Here is a 26,507-nt window from a genome sequence, read left to right as displayed (position 1 = left end):
TTCACACATAAAACAATTGAAGAAAAATTATAATCTTATCTAATTAATGAAATCTTGAATTAAAAAAATAATATATCGAACTCATCAAGGTTATTAAAATTCTTTCTTCATTACAATTATATTTTTATTAAATAAATTTTTTTTCTTTTAATAGCAAGGTCCCTGGTGAAACTTGATTTTCGCATGAAGACAAAAATGTCGTATGGTGCTAGCTTTCTCACGTGTAAATCAACATTAATAATAATAAAAAAAAAATTTGTATTAATTACAAAACGTGTTTTAACACTTTGTTAAATTTTTAATAAATACAACAAAAGGGTCATGCATGAAAACAATATAATAAAAGACCGCGATATAAAAAAAATGAAGAGAGTTTGTTTAGCGTTTCACCTCCGACAAGTGTGTGTGGCAATAACCTCATTATTTATTCATTTTTTCCATTGTTATCCAGCCAAAACTAATCATATTATCGACGACACGTATTTAACAAAAAATCGATTATACTGAATGATCATAAAATCAAAAATACAATTGAACAAAAAATATTTTCGATCAATAAAAATTCTCAGCATGAAAAAAATAAAAATTATTACACATTGTAATGTGACACATAAATACATTGTGTGGCGATTGAGGAAGTAAATATTTTTAAAAAAATCATTGATCCTTGATAAAAAAAAAATGTATATAAAAAAAATTATTACAATGCGATATGCATCGATTGTTTTTCGATTGTACTATACGTAAGATAAAATGTAAAATATTATTTTTATAAATAATTAATTTAAAAGAAGGACAATATGCATAACAATATAAAAATATAATAATTTATCAAGTTGAGAATTTTTAAAGCGTAACACGTATATATATTTTATTAATTTTCAATGTAGTAAACGTCATCATCAAGTGCATGTGTGTGCAGTTGTGGGTTACATTATCATATACTATATGGCAATATAAAAAAAAATGGCATAAGTGGGCCTCGAACGTCCTTTCGTTTGCCACAATTTACCACCACTTTTAGAATGTTTTTACTGATATATATTATGATGTTTGTGTACACATATACATGCAAAAGAAAGAGGCCCAGTTTACTTGAGAATACTAAGGCCAGGTTGATACTGTGACGGGGATTCAGTTTCCGCGTGGACTTGACACGAGTTGCAGTGTTTAAAAATAATTATTTATAAATTTAAAAATCATTATTTTGTTAAAGAAAAAATTAGTGTTAATTTTCTTTATGTGAATCATGGTGGAAGCTAAAATTTATCTATTTTTTTTCATAACTTTGAGTAAGTAAATATTTTTATTTTTTATATAAATATATTAATGCATTATGTGATTGTAAATTTAAATGGAATATTGATTTATTTGAAAATACTATTCAAGTGATAATATGCGAAAAGAATATGAGTGAATTGCGGTTCATGATGATGACGGAATTACACATGTCCATACAAATACAATTTAATCCCTCGACAATGATAATCCTGGGTCATGAGAGATATATAATTATTTTTCATTACAAGTATAAAGTAAAGCTGCCATGCAAAATTATATATATGTGTATAATATTATTTTTTTATAAATCCATCAAAGGTATACACTTGTAAATTTATGAAATGGTGTATTAATTCAATAGCGAAAAATAAATATGATGATTTTACGAGAGATTGCAGGAAAAATACTATATTTCAATGGATAAATAGATTAATTATTTCTGATGATGTTGATGGATTCAAGAGTGGCTGGTAGACAGACGAGTTTAATTGTAATTTTTTTTTTTTTTTTTTTTATTAATTCAACTAGATCACTCACGCACAATTTTTTAATGAACATTTGTGTTTAATGAATATTAACTGTCAGTTGTTTTAAAAAGAGTTATTTTTATAATTTTTTCAACCATAAATAGTCAAGATGTATTGATTTTTTAGGCTCGTGGATTTTTTTTTAACGTTGTGGGTTTGGAAAACAGCATGGAAAATTTGTAAAAAAAAAAAAAATAGGGAATAAAGAAAGAGCCAATGGAATTTATGATCCAGGTTGTCTATTAAAAATAAAAAATGATAATTTGCTTGATGACTGTCAGGAATCATTTTCACAATGATAAAATCATTGTTTTTTTTTTTTTTATTAATGTTTTTTTTTTAAGGCGTAATTAATTCAAAGACTGTGGCTAGTTGACTAAAAATAAAAAAGAACAATCTATGTTTATTATTAGATTAATTTTTTATTTTTTGGAATTTTATTTCTCTTATCAGTGGATTATCTCAAGAGCTGACCCACGCACGAAAAACAAAATATACAGTTGTTCTCAGGGAAAATGAACACCACGGGGAAATCAAGCATTTATTTGCATAATATGATGAAAATATAGCGCGTGATGTTCATGGAAGACCAGTTCTATTATCTAATCTCAAATAAAAAAATAAAAAATAAAATTCATATTTTTATAATTTTCAAATCAAAAAATAAAATGAGAATGTAATTTTATTTTTTTTTTTTTTATATTTCAAATTATAAGAATAAAAAAAAATTTTACGAGGTTCTAAAAAATTTTCCATTTTCACTTTCTCACTAAACCCTTTTTTTTTTTTTATTTTTCGTACTTTTCACCTAACAGTATATAACTCGTCGTTTCGTCTTGGTATTTTTTATATTATTTATTTTTTTTTTTTTTGGATTGCAAACAGCACGTCCATGCCTGGCCATTAAGTTTCTTGAAATATATCCCAACCCTCAAACCGTCTAGCAGCAATTCTTTGTGTACGTGAAATTCAAGCGAGAAACGAGTCTCTTGTAAGGACATAAAACGTTGCACCACACATGGAGGGCAGTAGCTCACTTATACGATTTTCAACAACGCGGAAAACGCAGCTGCTGACGTCAACTTTTATACTGACGTCCAAAAAAGCTCATACATATATATATTTATTCATTGTATGTGTAAATGTATTTTATATATATGTTAAAACGAATGAACAAACCAACAAAACACCCACGTTTCTCGTTAGAGATCTAGCCAACCATCTAAGCAGCCTTTTATGCCACACACACACATATTTTTATTTTTATTTTTTTCACACTGTTAACTGAATAAGAGCAAAATTTAAAATAATATAAATTAATAATTAGCAAAAAAAATAATCGTCAAACAATTGAGTGTAGTGGTCAGATATTTCTGAACGTGTAATTTAAAAAATTTCAAATATTTTCAATTAAAATTCATGTATGTATATTTCAATTGTATTGATAATTAAAATTGCAGTAAATATTTTTTTACATTGGACATTGTAACCGAATAATTGAAAAAAAAAAAAAAATTAATATAAATTTAGACAAGTTAAGATTGAAAGTTGAAATTAGAGTCGATCAAACATAAAAAAGTTGACGTGAAGCAGCATCAGGATGACGTAAAATATTGATGTATAGGTTGACTCTTTAGTTTAAGGGGTAAACAGGAAATGCATGTATATAAAAAAAAGCATGTATTAAAAAAAAAAAAAAAAAAAAGAATCACAGATGTATATATAATACACAGACAGATGATTTGCTCTATTCTAACCACGTTCACAACCACTGTGCGATCTCATCCCTCTTTTCACCCTAACTTTATTTTTCCCTCTTCTATTTCTATCTTTGTCTCTATCAATTCCCTTTTCCACTCTTCATTTTCACTACCAACAATATATACCTCAACGCAGTTTTGCAATGCTAGTTTTGCAAGCAACCCCCGCAATACTCAATGTACACGGCATCATCCAACCACGACTATAGCATCACAAACTTTGTTGTATGTGTACAAACATATATATTATTTTTGTATTTGTATTTTATATATATTTTGTTGGCAATATATATATGCATCAACTGGTTGAATATATACACACATATTCACATTTGATCACCATAAAATTTATGTACATCCGACGCGCATTGCACGGGTAAATTGTATTATCCTGGGATGGCCTCTCTTCCTCCCTCCCGCCCTCTTTACCACACTCCTTTTTTTTTTATTTTTACACATATGCATATTATTATTGTTTATTATTACTTTTATTATTCGTTCGAGATGATGGAAGTTTATTTTTTTCATTTTATATTTTGTATAAAATAAATTTTTGATGATGATTTTTTTCATTTTTTTTTTTCATACTAAATATATTATTGAAATTTAAAATAATAATAATAGGAATTTTATATTATACTGGATTATATTTTTTTTATGTTAGTTAATTATTAATTGTTTAATTTAAATTTTATATTTTATATTTTTGAAAAAATTTGACTTGTTTGTAATTAAAATTTCATAATACTTTTTTGTAATATACAATGCAGACTAATGGCTCAATCATATAGGCACTGATTGTAATTACCATGTTGTTAGTCATGTAAATTATATCGTAATTAAGGTACAGTTAAAGTGGCTTTTTTTTTTAGCTAGTTATATGGCAGGAAAAAAAAAAACTACTATCATAAAAAGTAAAGCGATTGAAACAAATGTTACAATTACATAAAAAAAAAAAAAAAAAGTTGTAGAAATTGAAATGGGAATAAAAATAAATGATGCGAATCATAAAAGAATAATTATTATTCTCCTTATGCGTATAACAATTATAATTATATTGTAACCTTATTTAGCTTTCTACAATGAGATTAATATTTATTCTATGGTAAATAAATTAAATTTTCTATCTTGATTTTGAACATCATTAATTTGATATTTAGAAATAAAAATAAAAAAACCAATCCCACTTGAATTTATTTAAAGGTTAAATTAATAATAAACACTAGCATGTTTTTTTTTTTTACTTAAATTTTTCAATAAAAAAATTAGTAATTGTGTGTAAATTATAAAATAAAATATATTAATTTGAAATTTCAAGACAAGAGAAATTCTAGTAGCACGTGCGGTTGCGTTGCATTTGAGTTGTCAAGTAGAAAATTAAATGAAAGATGTTTGTTATTATAACTAAAGATATGATAAAAATAAAAAATAATAAAAATAATTATAATTATAATAAGATAGAAGATACTACTTGCTAGTGACAGTCCGAGTGTGGAGTAAATTATATGTTTGACGATATAATGCATGTGCACATAGAAGATAGAGGAGGAAAAGGAGGAGTGCTGGAGCATATGAGAATGATGAGATGATGAAGTGAAGGTGAATTAGTTGATGGTAATAATATTGCATTGGAAAAGCCAAGTGCGTGTATATGTGTGGTTTGAATTTGATATATAATAACATATCTCGGTGTATTATTCTCCGATCACCTTTTCACATAGAAGATCTAAAAGCTCTGTGTGGCTTTAAAGCTTTCTAGAAGCATATTTTGTTTATCTACATTTTTCTACTTAACAATTTACCTTTCTACATTTTTTTCATTCTCAAATTAACCTCACTCGCCACAAACTATTCTCGTAATCATTCAGTATTTCATGCGGGACACGCTACACCGTGCTGGGAGATACCCACATGGGACATTCTCATACTATACTCAATTTCACATCTCGAAAATGAGCTTTTCTTTTTTTTTTTTTATTTTCATTATTAGAAAATATATATTTTGTTATTTGGAGAATATTTTTATATTTAAATTATAAATTTTTTTTCAATTTAAATGGAAATTAAGAAATCAGATAAAATTATTTATAAAAATTGTTTGGAAATTTAATTTAAATCGTGAAATTTTGGGAAAATTATTTTTCTTTTTTTAATTATTTATAATTTTAAATTTAATACTTTAATTGTTTGGCGGTTTACAATCACATAAATGGCAATTATTAAATATGACTAATTAAAGTTGATAATTCATTTTCAGACTAGACATGACTTATCTCATTCTAAAAATGGAATAAATAATTGAGAAAAATCCAGACAAATTGACCTAATTGTTTGACAATTTGTTGATATATTTTTTTTTATTTTTTTCAAACCAGTTTATTCAATTGAGATTATTTTATTTTAGAAAATCAAGTTAAAAATTGAACCTGCATTTAAAAACAAGCTAGAAAATTAAAATCTATATGAAATTATATTTTATTAATTATTAAAAGTTGCACATGTAAATCCATAACATCCTGGAGATGTTAATATATTTTTTTTTTTTAAATATTTGATACGACTGGCCGAGTGCTATTGCGAAGGGATCACCTGATGCATGAACCGCAAAGTTATACCGAGCGTGTTCGACATTTTACATTAGTTCATACGTCTTTTTATTTATTTATTTATTTTTATTTAATATGATACAACATATTTCAGCAATAAATAATTATCCAACAATCAAAATGTCAAAAAACAGTATCAAGAAAAATGCGTCAATCATTTACTTCAAAATTAAATTTAAAAAATCCGGTATTTTATTTTCTGCATTTACCAATAAACAACGCAATAAAATTTCTCAATTTACTCTAAAATAATATATAAATAAAAATCAATATAATTTAATATCTCTTGACAAAATTATAAATAAAAAAAAAATCCAGAAAAAAATATTAATTTCTAAATAAAACAATTAACAATTCATAAACAAAAATACTAAAAATAAATATCCTGTCTAAAATGCACTTAGCAATATTTCAAATTTAATTTAATTATATTGAAATTGTCGACACTCGATAATTACCCAACAAATTATCTAACAGAGGAAATGAATTATAATCTCAAGACAAAATGACAACATCATATTAAAAAAAAAAAAAAAAAAAGTATTAATAATAAAAATTGATTAATAAAAATAACAATAGAATAATTATTGGTTATAATAATATGGTGGGTGTATTAATACGTTTGATATAATCGTTTCTGCATTTGTTAAATTCGCACGTGCAATGCATAAACCAAATTACGCGCACCGACGATCACTAATTAGGTATGAACGGATGAACGGCCGATTAGCTCGAGGGTGAAGGCTTGAAAAGTGGGTGGTAAATATTGCTGATCTAAAAGGGGCTTATATACAAAAAAAAAAAAAAAAAAAATTGAGTAAAATTTAAAAGAGGAATTGAGAGGAAAGAGGGGCAACCTCGCAATAGATATATAAACAATTTTCGAATTAAAACGTTTATACAAAGGGATGTGTAAAATCGTTTGTGTATTATTGTTTATATATATATACAAATATAAATATGTATTGATAACAATTGGTAAGACTAAATTCAGTAATCGTATGTGAAACAATGCTTTTGGAATTTCAAATATTTCAACAGTATGATTAAGCACAGTATTTAACTGAAAACTGCAACTACAAATACCATTGTTTTGTACTTGCTGATTGTTTGTCGGGACATGAGAGGGGGGGATAAACATAATAACTTGTTGTTTAGTTGAAAATTATCATAATTATATTTTCATGATTATTTTATATTAATATGTACTCACTTTTTTTCCATTAAATTATTATTGATTAGTAATTTTTTTAATGACTCACCTGAAACAGAAAAATAAAAAAAATATATATTAAAATTTATAAATTTGTTAATATAATTTAAAAATATATTTAAAAATTTTTTAATTTTAATATTTTTAGCTTTTTATGATAGTTATTTATTTTCTTTTGATAATGAATTTTTCTTTTTTTAATGACGATTGAGAGAGGGATAGAAATAGAAAAAAAAATTAGTGAAACTTGAGAAATTATTAGAGTGTCAAGAAAACTTGATTTCAATTACGGTGTATATTTTTTTTATTTATTAATATTTTTATTTAATTAATTTATTCATTTTTTTTCATCTTTGTATATATACAAGTTTAAGAGAAAAAAAAAAAATTATCCAAGTTAGATGTAAGGGTGTATTTATTTTCTCTTTCAAAGTGACAAGTGTAAATTCTACGCTTTCATGAACTACATTACTTTCAGTTTAACACTTTTTCTTTAAATAAAAATAAACTTCAATACTTGAAAAAATATTTATTTTCGACAAATAAATATGAGACTAAATTAATTTAAGAAAAAAAAAAAAAAAGAAAATATAGCGAGTAATAACATCAGGCTGATTTAAAAGTCTGAGTTTGAAATTTTGAAAAAAATAGTAGAATTAGAAGAGATGAAATGAAAATTCAATTGCTCTTTTTATTATTTTTTTTTTTTTATAATTTTGCAATATATAAAGAGAGATATGTGTACCATGGCTTTTTGGGTGTTTGTAAATAGAAATGAATATGTGATATTGATGGAAAAATGATGGTATGAGGTTGGGGTAGAAAAAAAAAAGCAAAAAAATATATAGACTGTGACTAAAATGACCTGGAGGTAAATACAATGGCTTCATATTCAAGCGCGTGCCACATTGCCAAAGACAAAGCGTGTCCAAAAAAAAATATTAAAAAATTGTTTAAAAAATGCAAACAAACAGCACGAAATGAGCATCAAAGATCCACTCGTTGTGTTGCCCGGAAAAAATATGATAAAAAACAGAAAAAAAAAAAAAGGGTAAATAAAAAAAAAAATATATTTCAACTTCATCAACGCAATTTTTGTGTGTTCAAAAGAACTTTAACGAGATTCAATCACGAGTACTCGGTTATATCACTACAATATTTTTTTTTTTATTTTTTTAATAATTTCGTTTCAAGAGTCTTTGTACAAAATTAAAGACGACATAGAGACACATTTTATGTGATTCATAAACAAAGACTAATAAAGATAGCTAAAGATTTAAAAAAAAAATATATATTTTAATAATTTTTTTATTTCATTTTCAATGGTATATGTTTGAGGAAATTGTTTTCTCGTTCTTCGAACGATCATTTTTATCCTCTTTGATCCCGCGAAATGCGCTTTTGACAGTAAAGTAGATAAAGTAAAAAAATAAAATATATAAATTTCATAGTTTTTACTCGATTTCGAGGTAAATACCAGTCGTTTGAGAATTATTTTGACAACAAGTAAATATTTTATCAACTTGTAAAAGAAATTTTAAATTATTGACACGTTATTTTTAGTCGAAAAATTATTATTTATATAAAAGAAACATAAGACAGTTGGTTCATAGTGATTTATCAATATATTTTAAATTTTTTTGTTCGTTTGTTAGTCTGGAAAAAAAAAATTAAAATATGATTTATGACTTGATATAAAGAGAAATGACACGTTGTCTTGGAAATACATTTTCCACGACAGATATTTTTACCCCAAGTTCCATTATTATTACAAACAAAATTGTCGTTCATAAAAGTCAAAAAGTATTTTTTTAAATAAACTGCACTTTTTCTTTATGTCAAAAAAAAAAAAATTAAATACTTTTGTTGCTTAAACTGCAAATTTTTTTAATCAAAAGATAATCTAAATGGCTAAATTTTTTTCAACTAATTTAGTTTTAAAAAGTGATGTTAATTATTAAATAGCTGACAATATTGTAAAAATTAATTTTATGAGTTTAAAAAGACTCGGAGAATTTGAGACACTCTTGTCTCCAAATAACCACAAAGAAATTTTTAAAAAAAATATAATATTTTCATTCAGTTTTATGACAAATTGGAGTAAAAAACTTTATCAATTTAATTCAAGAAAAAAAATGTAGATATTTTTTTACTACGACATTTCGCGTATGTGAATATGAGAAAAAATAAAATTTTCATATTGAAAATGAGTGTGTGGGTTGTTGCCAGCAACACAGTGCAAGTGTATTAGTCAACGAGAATAATATTCTGGATAAAGGATATCACATATCATAAAGCAGGTCATTTGTAGACATAAATGTGTAGAAACAGGGACTGAGGGGGTAACACACATCAACGAGTTGAAAATATATATATATTCTCAAAACATATTATAAAATGACATCAAAGTAAAACGTAATAAAATCCAACGAAAATTTATGAATTTAATAAAATTTTTCAAAAAAATATAAAATATATTTAAAAAAAAAAACTGCATCAAATTTAATCTATTAATCTTACAAACATTTAAATAAATTAAAAAAATAATTTAAAACATTTTTATTTGAATTATTTAAATATATATTAAAATATAATTTTTAAGAAGATTAAATTAAATTTACAACACTGAAAAGAAAGATTAGTTGAATTGGAAAAAAATAAAAATAATTTAAAGACCTCAGTATATATTGAATTTTTTTTTTCATAACCCAGATTGAAAAACGAAAAATTAATTTAAATAAAAAAAAAAGAAATCTAGCATATAATAATTTTAAAAAATAATTTATTTTTTTTTTAAAACTATTCATGCTTTAGATAATTTTTGAGTGTTATCAACGATCCGTGTTGAGTTTTAAAGCCACACGAGTAAAGGAAGCCATATAAATTTATTTACACAGATATATTATATTTGAGTTAATGTGGTGGTGATGGTGATGATGATAATGAGGGAAAGGGTTAAAAAGAGATGTTTGAAATTTAAATGCATATAAATAAATGAGGGAAGAGGGAGAGAGTATTCATAAAGGGGCAAAATACACACACATACACTGTATGATTCATGTGTGTATTTTATAACTTGATTGTTATATCAGTCTGGGTATGATTTTGCCCTCAGTGAGATAATAAACGGATATCAAATGTTGTAGTCTATATAGATATAGGTTAATCTGGCCAGTGGAGAGACGAGGCAGATGAGGTTGTTTCGACATTGATAGACCGCAGGCAAATCATCAAGGATATATACACACAGTCATACATACAAATTTATATATCCATATAAATATAAACATAAGTATATCCGGATAAATATTAAATACTTGAATTTTATAAAAATACAAAATTAAAAGTTAGTTTTTTTTTTTTATTTTAAATTGATAATAATAATTATTATAAAATTGTCAATAAAAAAATAAAGCTGAATTAACACAAAAGCTTTATTAAAATTTTTTTTTTTAAAAAAAAGGCAAACCTTATATACAGAGAAGGGATGATATACTTGACAAAGTAAATATGGTCGAAGGGTGGTTTTAAATTAAGAAGAAATTTTAAAGAGTTTACAAAGTCATTGAATAAGGGTTGTGTAAGAGTATCAAAGTTCAGCAAAAAAAAAAAAAAAAAAAACCGCAGCCAACTTCAAGAGGCATTGAACAAAAGAAAAATAAAATAAAAATAAATTAAGGGGGTTATAGTTATAAAGCGATAGATGTAAAATACTGTGAAGAACATTTTTAAACATTCTCAATTTAGCTAAATTTATTTTTTTTTTACTCTGTAGTTTTATTTTCTTCAATATATAATCCACACAAAACTAAACAGCTTTTTTTATTTTTCATTGTTGTATTAAATATATATACATAATAATATACATTGGAGGTGAAACTCAGGTCAGAATATAACTAACAACAATTTTCTCTTCTCTCTTTATCATATCCTTCTCAACTAACAAACCTCTCCTCTCTATAAATTTCCCTCTTCCTCTCTCTGACTGCTAACCCTCTTTGCCCTCCTTAACTCACCCTATTTTAGCCCAATCTCATCCTGCTCTTTATCAAGACCAACCCTCATCCGACCATCGCGCGTTCTGGCCACATGTCTGACACCGATGTCTGTTGCACACACACCTCGACCACTAAACAACCCTGCTTACCTCGTGGCAACAAAATACCTGACAACACCATTGCCATTTCCATTAACAGGTGTTAGAATATACAATTAACACGTAAATTTTGCCTGACTTTGTTAACAGACTTTTAAATTGTACAAATTATATATTACTAAATTTATTTTATATAAATATATTGTTAGAAAAAATTGAATTTACAAATAAAAATATTTATATTATTTTAGATGAGTTACTGTAATATGTTATTGACCATTTTTATATCCTCAAAATCGATGCTTCTATTACAAATTTATTTTATTTTTTATTTTACTCTTCTACTTGACATTTTATTGGTAGTATTTTTATATTTGTATTATTTTATTTATTGTTGCTTTTTTTTTTTTGTCTTGTGTTTATCCGAACTTGCGATAAATTTACGAGCAAGCTCATTGATGAGTGGACGAGACAAACGTGCTTTTTTGTTTTATTCGTCATTTGATATAGGAAAGAATATATATCGATTTTATCCACCTTGCATCAGGGTTTTATTTGATGGATAAAAGTCGAGTGGGGAAATACAAAAAAAAAAAAAAAAAGGTTGGGCTCATAACTGCAACCGGGTAAAATTGTCAGACAAGAGAAAGATGATACATAAAAAGATAGCAAGAGAGTGAGTGAGTGAGTAAATGAGTAAAGAGGAAAATAAAAAAAGAGAATTTGATGTGTGTGTATACATGACTGTGTATTCTCGGTGGTGTTACGACTCCCGGTGCTTCGATATAAACGGGAGACGACTCACAAAACCGTATTTGCGAGTTTGCAATTAAAGTTTACGATCGCGCGTCCCGGGCGCAGGCTTTACTCGTCTAGCTTGGTTTGCGGCTCTGCAGCCGAAACGCCCTTGCTGCAGGCACTATTTTATTAGTCTCAAAATAATAAAAAAAATAATAATAATAACAACAATAGATGTAAAAAAAAAAATATAATAATAAATTCAATAAAGAAAGACCCTTAAAACTTGTGAAAATAAAAATATTAATGTACGAAAATCGAAAATAGTTGATGAGATTTTTTTCTAGGGGTTGAACTAATATATTTATTGCAAAATTATCAAAATTATTCATGTAATTATGTAATTAATAATTTTACTCGATTTTTTAAATAAAAATTAAGCTTGAAATATTTTTTTTTTTCCTGCAAGTGTATTGATTAATTAAATGAAAAATTAATTATGTGTAAAGATGAATTTTGGCAGTTGGACCATGTGAATTACAAGATAAACCTGTTGCATGAAAGTCCCCTTGTTTAATTGCCACTTATATACTCGAAATTCAACCACAAAGTTGAGAGCAGTCTTTGAGAATGTCAAGTATACACGCGACAAAAGTTTTTGACACTTTTAAAAATTTTGTCATTTAAATAAATATTATTTGTCATTGATTAAATGTATGCAGAGAATTTAATAACTAAAAAAATAAATAAATAAATAAATTCAATTGTCAAGAAAATAAATAAAGAAGAAAAATTAATTTACAAAGATTTTTTTAATTTTCTTTTTTTCAATTTCAATAAGTTTGAGATATTAATAAATTACTTGGACAATGAAAAGAATATATAAATATATATATAAATGAAGAAATCAAAAGTATCGACTATAAAAAAAAATGAAGCATCCAGTCATCTAGAAAATACTGAGTGAAAAATAATAAAAATATGAATATATAAAAGAGGAAAAAAAAAAAAGGTTAAATTTAAAAACGAAAGACGAAATGAAAGGAATAAGTAAGAATTTAAATGCAGATTAGTGAACAAAGGGGATGTGGAAAGAGATGCAGAGGGTAGATGAGGTTTATCTTAAAAAAAAATAAAAAGTGTGAAGAGGATAATGACAGTCTGGTGAAAGAAGTAATCAACTTTTCTAGCTCGTCCACGTGAAAGATTCAGTTTTCATCTCTACATTTTATTTATTTAATTATTTTTATTTATTTTTTTTTCTACGAGGTAAAATATATTTTCATTTTTGACAAAAGGTTTAAAAATTCAGACAAATTATAAAAACATATTATTCATTTGAAAAAAAAAATAAAGAAAATAATTATTTTTGATTGTTTTTATGAATTAAATTTAAAAATTAATTATCTACATATTTTTTAAAAACATTTTTTACTGTTAAATATTCCTTTTTATTAATGTAAAAAATATTGGATAGAAAATTTATCGTCAAAACAATTTTTAAAACATTTTTCGAAATGTCTGATGATATATTGATCTATACCACTGCCCAGAGCTAACCGAACTCTAATTTTTTATCCAACAAAAAAAACCTCAAATACATAAAAGAACATTCAGACAAATATTCTTCAAAGAAATAATAAATAAATAATTTTTTTTTAATGTTTTTTACAACCAAATTAACAACAATACTATTTAAGTAAAAAAAAAAAAATTAAAGAGATGTTTTTATTGGCATTTGTGTGATTAAATTTTTTCTCTATTTGTCCAATTTTTTAAGGGTACTAATTCCGGTCTAATATTATCTCTATAATATCAAGTTGACAGATAAAAAAGAAAAAAAAAAAAAAAAGATGATAAAAATGAATAAAAAGTGTTGGATTTTTCCCAAGAGTAGAGTAAAAGAAAAAAAAAAAAGAAAAAAACTGTGAAGCGACAATTTGAGATGGTGTTATATGATGAAATAAAGAGTGAGAAAGAGATACAGAGAGATAAGAGGAGGTTTAGTGAACAAGGTAAAGGAAAAAAGGTGAAATCCTCCCTGAGGATGAGGCAAGTTCCTCAGATACCATGATATCTATATATAAAATGTAGCAGCACGTGCGGGAATACCAGTTTGCTCAGATTTTCGAGGACAACATTGTGCAACCTGTTACACTTTATTCCCTGGTAAACTTTACCCTTTTTTTTTTTTTTATATATTATTTATTTTATTTTTATTCTCAATTTTCTCATCTGCTTTTTGCTATGTTCAGCACCTTGTCAACATACTTGTTAATGTATTTTTCTTAATCCACAATTTATCACTGTCTGTGTGTCTATGTACAGGTTATTGTGTTTAACTATACACATTGTTTATTTTAATAATGAAAATTTAAGATACTTGAAATTACTAAAATACACATTAAACAAAATAGATATTTAAAAAAAATTCAACATAATTAAAATAACTAAAATTATCAATATTTAAAAAATTATTTATTACTTGAAAATCTACTTAAAAAAATTATACAAATAATTCAAATATTAAAAAAATATATATGAAAAAAAGAAAGCAACTACTACTTGAGTATAATCTTTGAACGTTTCATTGTACAACTCTCAAATACTTGTTGAAATAAAATAAGAAGAAGAAAATAAATAAAAAATCTTTAAGTACATAAAAAAAAAAAAAAAATCAAGAGAGCGCAATATGAGATATATATCATACGACAAAATGAGTTTCAATCATTGGAAATAGAGGGTTGAAAAATTGAAAGTAAAAAAAAAAAAAGGTAACTTTCAATAAAATATTGTATATTGTGTAGTGAAATACTTAGGTTCGACAAGGTGGAAAAATATATCAGTAACTTTTACCTAGGCGTTAAAAAAAAGTCACAATGTTGTTATCGACACTGATGGAAACGGTGTATACTTTTTTTTATTTATTTCTTGTATAATACCATCCCTCTTTATTTTATATATTATAATATTCTACTTTTTAAAAGGAAAGAAAAAGTATCCAAATTAGCGAGAAACTCTGTCGTGCGACTAGACTCTTGCTTTGTGTGCAAAGCGACAAAAACATATATATTATATTTTAACTTGAGGAAAACTATTGTGAATTTTGAAATATGAAACGTAGATGGTTGTGAGTTTAAAGTCAGACGATGTGGATAATTGCAAAATATTTTCAAACACCAACAAGTTTATGTAAAAAAAAAAAATTAAATTTAAAAATATAAGTAAATGATATATTGACAATGACTTGTATAAAATAAATAAATATAATTAAACAATTTAATAAACAGAAAAATAATTTAATAATATTATTTTCATTAATTTTTAATTTAATTAATATTATCCAAAATGTAAAGTAAAAAAAAAAAAATGCATTTAATTTTATAATCTCATTAAAATGTAAACACTATATATATTTAATATACATAAGCACAACAATTTTGGATTATGTCCAATGTTTGTTAATTAGTAAGGTTCAGAAACTGGAAAATACAGATGTTATTAATTGGCAGCTTGGGACAGTTGATAGTTAACCGTTGGTTTGTATTTTGTAAAGCCGAGAGAAGAAAAGAAATAACAAGTATGAGATTGTATACATTGAGTTTAAATTAACAATTGTGAATATATATATACATGAATATTATATTCAAGGTGTATGTGTGAATATATACATAGTTTGTCAGGTTAACAAATAAAGGGGTGAGAACGATGATGGTAATAGAAAGAGAGATGGACAGTTTGAATATATATAGAGTGAAAAGGTTGAGGTGTTGACCGAAACTCGCGATAAAGTTGCAAAGGGGGTTTATAACTATACGTACTATATACAAAGTGGTTTTCATTGAAACATGTTTTGGCCCCTTTTAACAAATATTCACTACCTTTAATTCTCCTACCCTTAGCTCACTCCAATACCGCAATAAACTTGTATACAAGACTGAAAATCCCACCAACTTGTTTTCTAGTTTTGATGCGTTTCGATATATATATATTTTGGTCTTACACTTGACGTTGATAAGATCAATGAAAATGACAGATTTCATTTTCAAATACCCACACACACATAACTTGAAAAACTTTTTTTTTTTTTTTTGAAAAACAAGTTAAATTGAGTAAAAAAAATTAAAATTTTATTCCCTAAAAAAAAATTATACAGTCTTGTAATTTTTTATTTATATAATTTTTTATATTTTTAATTAATTATAGAATAGAGTTCTACGTAATAATAATAATTGTATCAGTGGGGAAAAATAAAAAACCCAGGTGAAATTTTATTTAAAAAATGCTCCAAATTTGTAAATATTTTTTTGTAAAAAATGATAAAAAATTAATAAAACAAGTTAAATTGTTATAATAAATTAATTTATATTTTTTGATATTTTAAAATTTTTTAATAATATAAATTTAATAAATAAAAGACCCTTGTGTATTATACCCCTGTAAAGTTAAAACTTTATCTAAAATTAGTAAAATTTTCAGTAATACTTGACAAGGTCTCTATGGATTTGAAACTCGAATCATTGTGTTGAATATTATTATATAGACAAGTAAGAAGATAGTATTTGTTGTACAATAAATATATCAAACTTGTACACAACCATCAAAATAACAATCATAAAATACATACTCTCTGTTTCTTACTTTTAAAATAAATTAATATATAACTTTTTGTTTAATTTTTGTTATTAAATTAGAATGATATAACAATTGAGTTTTTCATGATACATTTATAAATGAATCTTTAATTTTATGAGCAACACTTTTTTCAATTTATTGTAAAAATTATTTAGAATAAATAATTCTTTTTTCGACTTTGGGGGTTTCTTACAATTTAGCTAAAATTACCATTCTTATTTTTCACTGTTTCCCTTATGCCATTGTCGTCAACGACGTCATTTCGCCAAGCCAACAACTCTACCACATAACGACAAACGCTATATAAATATTCAAGTATGTGTGGGTGTGTATTTGGCTGTGTATATAAACCAAGAGGTGTTTTCCCAAAGCGCAATTCTCACCCTCTCACCTTCTTCTACCCTCAAACTATATACTTATTCGTGTGCGCGACTCGCTTCGTGGCTCATTTTCAGCTCGTTTTGTATACCCTTTTCAATGTTGAATACCGTGTCACGGTACGCGGCACACTTCGTCGACGTAATTAACATTATGACGGATAAGCTTTTGCCAAGGAAATACCAAATAGTTTGTAACTGGATAGTTGATGCATCGTCAACATTTTTATTTTTTCTATTTTCATGACAAACTTTTCATTTTATTTTAACAATTTAATAATAATTAGCAATATAAATGCATATATTATTATTATTTTTTTTTAACTATTAAATTTTTAAGTATAAAAAATAATAAATTTAACATTTATAAAATTACTTTTTGCATATTTTAAATAAAAAAATTCTAATTAATATATTATTAAGTTTAAAAATAATATGAATTTAAATTTTTTTTAATTTGAAATTAAAAAATTCATTAATTAATACAGTATATTTGAGAAAAAAAAATATATAAATTTTTTATTACACAATAACTGGTTTATTGTGTTGTATAAACAATTTTTTTTTTGTTTTTTTTTTTTATCACCATCAATTGGGGAAATTATTTTGTTGAAGAAAAAAAAAGAAAAATAAACGAACATTTTTTCGGGTTTTTTTTTTTTGCACTCACTGGAATTTACGGTGGAAAATTATCAAAGAAAAAAATCACAAGAAGTGTCTGCAGGGTTATCAAATAAAAAATAAAAAAATAAAAATATTTTCTAAATGGACCAATGCCATTTGTCCTCACGGTTCGCTTGTTGCCTGCAAACGTCGTTTCTAGGACAAGAGGTACTGGCATCTAACAACGACAACGCCTTATGCTTTATATACACTGAGAGCAAAACCATCAAATATATATATATAACAATAGTAAATAAGTTAAAAGGAAAAATTGAAAAATCAAGAAGAAAAAAAACCATACTCAAAGGAAAAAAAATAATAAAAAAAACATTAACTAAAAAAATAAAAATAAAAATAAAGTAAGACTCTTCAAGTGAATTCAATGATATCGAATCACGATAAATGCACATTGAGAAAATGTTACGTATATAAAATAATAAAGTTGTATGTGTAAAAAGTCCCATGGACTATAAAAGAAGCCCCTTGAAAATTTAAAAAACAAAAAATTAAATTTTTTTTTAAATTCAATGAATCATTAAATTGTTGATAAAAATCCAACTTTAATTTTCATTATCAAACTATTTAAACAAATTGATTAAACAATTTAAAAGATTTTAAAAAATATTAAATATTAAATTACTAGTATTATTTTTTAGATAAAAAAAAAAAAAACTTGTCATTAGAAAATATGGCAAATCGAAAAAATTCTATGTAATAATTAATTAATAATAAATTCAAAAAATATATTATTAAAATATCAATAAGCAATGATTAAAATATTATTAAAAAAATATTTAATTAATTAAATTCCTATTTTAAAACAAGTTATTAATACCTGGTTGACCCATCTCTTGTCTGACAAGTTTAAACGAAAATAAAAATAAAAAATTTAATGAAGCCACCACACAGTTGGGCTTTGGTGAAACTTGAGAAATTCATATCCTTTTTGACCTCTTTTTCATTCTCGTTAATTTACCATTTAAGAAACGTAGAAAGGGAAAATTTATATATATATTTAAGTACATTTTGATGAGTTAAACTGACAGGGGGACATGTTCAACTGTGAAAGCAAGTCAAGATGATGGAACATATTATATCGAGTAATTAAGCTTCCAGTTTAAATCATTGATAAATAAAAAAAATTATAATTATAATAATTTTAATAAATATTAAAAATAGTGAAAAATAATAATTTTTATATTCAATTGTAAATAAGACATTCAAGCTTGATTATTTTTATTAAGAAAAATTAAAATAACCATAAATTTTGATGTGAGAGAGATAAGCCTTGTAATATATTTATAAGAAAACTTTCTTTCACATTCACCTTTGCATTGCACATGTGTTCATGACCATAATGTCCATTTTTATTGGTGAATGACCATCTTAACTTTTGTATCGTCACGCTGTGATGAATTATTAACGCCACAGTCACTTCCGACAAGTGTTTTTCCGACAAAATAGAAAGCACCTCATTTTAAAGGGAAAAATATAAAAAAAAAAACCTAGAGATTCTATTTATTTGTATTTCATGTGCAAATATATGCTAGTACCCATGAGTGATACCAAGTGGAAAATCTTGAACACGGTACGCGCATGTATGACCTTTTTTTTTTTTATTTATTTTTTTGTCGACACTGATTTCTTTCAATATTTTATTTTTTTATTTGCAGATAAAAGTAAGTAAATGATAAAGGTACTCGGCTAAATTTGCTTTCTAATTGATGAATTTTTTTTTTTTTTTTTTATCAAATTAATGACAAAAAAACATTATTTTTATTTTTATGACTATTTTTTATTTTTACTACTTGAACTAATATATTTTTATTATTACGTTAAAATTTTATCTAAAGAATTTTTATTTTTTTTTGGATCAGCTTTCTTTGATATAAACTTTCAATTAATATTCTACATTTTAATACTAGTTTTAAATACAGAAATAATTTAAATTGAAAAAAAAAAAATTGAATAAATAAATAAAATTATTAAATAAATTAATTAAAACTTGAGAAATTTTTTTTTTTCTTTTTTGATTAATATTGTAAAATTAAAAATTGATAAAAGCAAATTTTAAAATTGTTATTTTTAATAATTTTTCAAGATCAATTTGTATATTTAATTATCGAAAAAAATTTAAACTTTTAATCAATAAAAATAACTGTCAGTTGATCAAAGATAACGACACTAATTTATTTTTAATTTGAAAGGATTATTATCAAGATGATACAAGAGTTTCATCGATTTTCTTGTGACGATTTTAATGGGACATCGAAAGCGTGCATTTATTTCTCAATGTACTCAACAAATTCCCTCCTTCCTCTCTAATTTTCTACACATACCTCTTGTACTGTCATTAATTCTAAACTTTACATAATATTTTTTCATTCTTTCACAGGTAAATTATCAATGTTACAACGGATTTTCATTCTTTGATACATCGCATGCATTCTAATCACTTCAGCACGCGATAAAATTAAAAAAAAAAAAACAAATAAAATTATCTTTTTTAATTCATAAAGTTAAAATGAAAGGCCATAATGGCTCAATCAAATTCCATGAATAATTATTTCACACGTTATCGTAACAAAACGGCAATAAAATTATACAGCTCTTGAAATATTAATCCTCGTTTTTTTTTTTTTGAATTTAATAATAGTTTTTTAAACGATAAAAAAAATATAAGATAAAAGAAATAAACGGATAAAGAAATAAATGCAAATAAAAAACGATATAAAAAAAACAAGTAGATTTGTAAATATATATACACAACGATTGGTTGGAATATAATAATAAAACGAGCAAAAAAAAAATCAAAGAAAAAAAAAAAAAAAGGGATCATGATTTTGGTAAAGGATATAGAATCTCATTGAAAGGTGGTAAGGGTATCGTATAACCTGGTCACGTTCATGTACAAAAGGTATTACACAACAAGTACTGAGTCATGTTGGTGTACAAGAAGGAAACAACCTTGGCCAGTTGTTCCGCTTTGTATTTGATATTCGACATACGTACAATCGCCAACGACAAGTGGCAAAATATGCCTGAAAGTGCAATAGTAAAAGAAAAAATAAAAAGAAAACTAAGAAAAGAAAAAAGTAGCTGGTTAAAAAAAAAAAAAAAATGAAAATAGACTAGAAATGAGGAAAAAAAGTTAAAGAGAAAAGAAAATATATAAAAAAAAAAAAAAAATGGTTAGAAAATGTGTTTGGAAAAGAAAGATTGGATCTTGGTTGCTTTTGGTGACTTTTGCAGATTCGCACGTTTCTCTTTGGAATAATGCCAAACCAAAAATAATCAAATTACAAAAGACTTTTTGATTTATAAAAAAAAAAAAAATACTCATTTTTGTATTTTAAATTAAACACAATTATTATTTTTTTTTTTTTCTATTTTTAAACTTGCTATTTTAATGAAATAATATTTTATTATTCACACACTCGTGAATATTTAATTTAACAATTTATATTTATCTCTAAAAAAAATGGATTAATCCACAAATGCATGAATATTATTAATGAAATTATTGAGGATTATATAATCATTTGTTTTTTTTTTTTTTTAAATTCAATTTTGTTGTTTTTAAATTATTTTAATGGACAAATCAATAATCACGAGTTTTAAAAATAAACAAGAGGCAATTAAAAGGTTAATTATAAATTTTTTGTAGTTTTGATAAATATAAATAAATAAATTAGATAATAATAATGTAAAAAATAGAAAAAATAAAATAAACCATATTCGTATAAAGAGGACACTAATGGTGCAATATCAATAGAGAAAGCAATTAAAAACCATCGATCCGATTAAATCGCATTCTGTACTGGTGTATTACCCAGAATAAAATACAGGTTACGCTTCGATGTATTTTACGATTTATTTATGGAACATTGCTGGTCACCAGGCGTCATCCAACAATTTTTTAAACATTTATACACTTTGTTGAAAAAATAAAATAAACATTGACAATCTTTGACAGAAAGTTCCCAATTGAGCAATATAAAAAATAAAAAATAAAACAAATTGAGTACAGAAATATAGAAAGAGAAAAATAAAAAAAAAAAGTTATTGCGATGATAAAGTAATTTATTGTGTGGAAAAACAAGCCAAAGGGTCTCGACACATGTCGTGACGTTGGAATAAAACATTTTTCATCGAATTGTTGAATTTAAAATTGAAAATTTCTATTTCTTTTTTTTTTTTTTTCATTTTTGTTTTGTTAATTTTAAATATACAATTGACAAAAATAGAAATAAAAATTTGCCAAATATTTTTGCTTGATATCAATCCCCCTTTTTGGCTTGTTTTTTGTATTTTTTTTTCCATTTACTCAAATTTATATCAACGAAAACAGAACAGCCAATTTCATTTTAATTGAGTATATTGCTACGTTACAATTTTTCTTTTCTCAATCATAAAAATGAACATTAATTTAAAAAAAAAAAAAAAACACTGTTTATTAGTGAACATACACACAATCTGTACAAATTGAATTTTGATTTATTAAATTCGTTTGTTATTAAATAATTTTAAAAATATATATTTTATTTTTTTTATTAAAACGTTTGGAATATAAATTTACCTGTCAAATTGTTTCGAAAAAAAATATCCTATTGAATATTATTTCACAAATAAAAAAAAAAAATCTAATAGAAAATACCTGCCCTATTTACTAGCAATAGAAAAACTTCGTTACTAAGATTTAACAAACGAATTAAATATTTATTCATGTAATCTGCCTTTTTAAAAAAATGATAAAATTCACTTTGAAGTTTTTTGTAAATTTCAAGTTTATCATCACATTTGCACGTGGCATTTATCAAACTTTATTTATTATTATCATGATTATTATCATTTTCAATCACCTATTGTGTTTGCCATACACTGACTGGATTAATAAAGCCAGTGACAAGAGAGGTGGAGATTTTTCTAGTCGCGTTTCATTTCAGAATCGAATTGCATTTTTTTTTTTTTACTATTATTATCATTTTTTTTTTAGCATATATATTTCACTTTTTGTGTGTGTATATATATGCCACACCCATAAACGCATAAACTCAATGCATGGTCATACATAGTCAATATTTTTTACCTCTGGTCTACTGAGCGCGTATGTATGCGTAACAAAACGATATCCTTTGATGTCGCACGCGTGGAGACAAAAATGCACGTAAAATAATAAAAAAAAAAAAATAATTTAATAAATAAAAAAAATGTATATGCAAAAAGAAAGTAAAATTCAATTGAGGAAAAAAAATAATAGAAAAATAAAATAATAGAGGCATTGTTACATCGATGAGTATAATGGGTTTATATAATATTCATGAAAATATTGTTTTAATTTTTTTTAAATGGAATGTTTTTATGGACCAGGTCGAGGTTGATGACAATGGAGACACAGTGTTATCATGGATGAAAAATATTTAGAGTGTGAAAGTGGAAAATTCTAAAATGTTTTGTTCAAACAAGTTAATGTCTCGAAAATAAAAATACATTGCCCACAAAATGCATATTTTTTAAAAATAAAAATAATATTTCAATTCACTCTTGTCTTGTCATTCTGGAGAAAAGAAATTCTAAAAAAAAAAAAAAGATAAAACCTTTATTTGCGTGGCATTTAAACAACCAAAGGCATCGTCAAACTCGCCACTATTTTTCGTCTGAAATTAATTTTGTCCAAGCGGAAAAGTCCAGGCAATTATTCTCTTTTCATATTTATATTTATTTTTATTTTTTTTATCAAAGTCGACCAGAGGAATTAATAACGAGACCCCTATTGTTTAATATTCTTTTTTATTTTTTCTATTATCAAAATTAAAAAAAAAAGAAAAAAAATTCATTTTCTTTTTGATGTTTAAAAGTTTTTTTATTAATTTTTGTTTCAGTATTTTTGACGACAAAAATTAATTCATTGGATAATTCAACAGTTGATGAAAGCAATAATGACGATGATGATGATGATATAAGTGAATTGGAATTTGAAGAATTTAAAAACACAGTTCGAAGATATAGAAGATTGATTCCTTACATGAGTTCATTTGTTGCTAATAATTATGTTAATAATCAGGGACAAAATTATGAAAGAGATGAACAATTACCACAACCGGAAATGTTAAAGCAAACAAGAAGATTAATTAAACCAAGACCAGTTAATAATTATCGAGTTAGCCAACAAGTACAACAACAACGACCAACGACATTAATTAAACAAGACAGATTTGTGCCATCAATACAATATGATCCCAAGGATATTGGAAATGATAATGATTATTTTAGACCAGTTCAGTACACAAGTAAAATTAATAATTATGATGACTATTATCGTGAGTATGATAGAAGACAAAATTATCCAGATATAACAACACAAAATATTCAAGACAGTAGATATTTCTCCAAGGAACAAACACAACGTGGACAGGTATATATTATTTTCTTTTAAATATATATATAATTTTCACTAATTAATCTTTTTTTTAATTAAAAAAAAAATATACAATTAATAAAAATAAATAATTGAAATGTTATTTTCATTTGTTATAGGTTGCTCAAAATCCTCCAATTTACGAACACGAGTACTCCAAACAAAAGCTGATAAATCCCCAAACAGAGTATCTGATTGACTACATACCACGTCTAACAAAACAACATCAACAACAAACACAAGACTACTATCAAGTTGAAGGCTATGAACCAATAAGATACGTAAAAATTGAACCACCACGTAGTTTATCTTATTCTCATCCTCAACGTCTCATTCCACAACATCAATTTAATCATCATCATCATCATCATCAACACCAAGTACAACAACAACAACAACAACAACGTAATCCAATAATACAAAATGACAATATTTTAAAAAGTTTACAATTAACAAATAGACTACCAGAAATGTTAAATCGTGATAATATTGATTCAAGTATTAAAACATTAGTTGAAATACTTGGTTTATTACATGGTAAAAAAACAGAACAACAAAAAATTCAATTAGCTGATTTTAATTTACCAATAAATAATATTAAAAATGATCATTTTAATAAAAAATATATTAGACCAAAAGTTGTTACTGAATCACGTTATCAAGCAACATCAAAACCACTACTACAATCAACAATTGATGATACTGATGATGATTTAAATTTTAAATCTGTTACATATAAAAATAATGATAAATCTAAAATACCATATTCACCTTATAAATTACAAACACAAAATCCAAGTGTTATTGAATATTACACACCAACAATTCAAGATATTAGTGATAATGAACAACCTGTTTATGATAATTATGATAATCATCATGATAATATTGAAGATGAACAACAAAAACCACAATTAATTATAAATAATAATGTAAAATTAACAAATAATCATGATATTATTGATGAAGAAGAATTTGTTAGTGAAAAAAATCCTGAACTACCAAATAAACATATTAATATTGATGAAAAAGTTGTTGGTAATCCACTTGTTATACCAACAATGGCCATTAAATATGGAGCAACTAGAGGTAAACCATTTGTTGATTATCCAGCTTATTCATCAATACCAAAAACTAATTTTGAATGTAAAAAACAAAGATACAAGGGATTTTTTGGTGATCCTGAATCAGAATGTCAAGTAAGTATTTAATTTTTAGTTTAAATTGTGATTTTTTCTAATTATTTTTTTTGATTTAATAGGCATGGCATTATTGTGATTTAAATGGTGGTAAATCATCATTTTTATGTCCAAATGGTACGATATTTAGTCAAGCTGCTTTGACATGTGATTGGTGGTTTAATGTCAAGTGTGAATCAACAACACAATTATACGTTTTAAATGAAAGATTATATAAATTTATTCTACCTATTATGCCAAAATTTCCTGAAGATTTTACTGGTCCAGAAGCTGATAAATATATTGAACTTAAATTCAAAGAAATGGAAGAAAAAATGAAAGAAAAAAAATTAAAAAAAGCTATGGAGAAAAAGACGAAAGAAAAAATACAATCAAATAATAATAGCACCATGTAAAATTATGGATCTCATGACCTGTCTCGTTGCCATTATTTTATATTTAAATGAAAAAAAAAAAATAATCAACAAGTTTGATTTTAAATTTTACCTATCAAATTTAAAGAATAATAATTTTTAAATTTTTGTTTTTTAGTGGTGTTGATTTTTATAATATATCAAAACGAAAAAAACGGGTATAAAAATAATCCAAGTATTTGTCTTTTTCTCTAGTCATATATTAATTTAATTTTTTTCTAATTTTTCTTTTTTCAATGAGACTGTGCTTGATCATCAAACAGCGCTATTAAGTACCTAATTATTATTTTTTTTTCTTTAAAAAATTTCACGTCAAAATTTTTCTATTATTTAAATTTTAATTGATGATAATTATTGTTTTTTCTTTTCTACTTTTTTACGTGGTGAAGGTTTTATTATTAGCATAACTTGTTAAATTTTATCAGTGATATTTAACGAATAATTAAATGATAAAATATATTTTTTTTAAATCAACGCATCAAGTACCTTTATATTTTTTAAGAACCGTATCAAAGTGTAATAATTTATCCGACTTTGTTTTGTAAATAAAAATGAAAATAAATATATTTTTAAATTGACTC

The 26,507-nt window shown here is 24.8% G+C and overlaps 2 protein-coding genes across 2 annotated transcripts in view; one reads left to right on the top strand and one right to left on the bottom strand.

Annotated features, from left to right (window-relative positions):
- LOC122849877 overlaps nt 1-26,507 on the bottom strand; it is a 77,605-nt gene that overhangs the window by 49,132 nt on the left and 1,966 nt on the right. The gene's annotated exons all lie outside the window — the stretch shown is intronic.
- On the top strand, nt 1,104-26,504 carry LOC122849878. Its single transcript, XM_044148735.1, has 4 exons — nt 1,104-1,292; nt 23,779-24,311; nt 24,434-25,513; nt 25,576-26,504. The coding sequence occupies exons 1-4, from the start codon at nt 1,250-1,252 to the stop codon at nt 25,906-25,908; spliced, it is 1,989 nt and encodes a 662-aa protein (XP_044004670.1). The 5' UTR covers nt 1,104-1,249; the 3' UTR covers nt 25,909-26,504.

Source organism: Aphidius gifuensis, linkage group LG2 (assembly GCF_014905175.1).
Source record: "Aphidius gifuensis isolate YNYX2018 linkage group LG2, ASM1490517v1, whole genome shotgun sequence".
NCBI lineage: Eukaryota > Metazoa > Arthropoda > Insecta > Hymenoptera > Braconidae > Aphidius > Aphidius gifuensis.
This window is presented reverse-complemented; position numbering and strand designations above follow the sequence as displayed.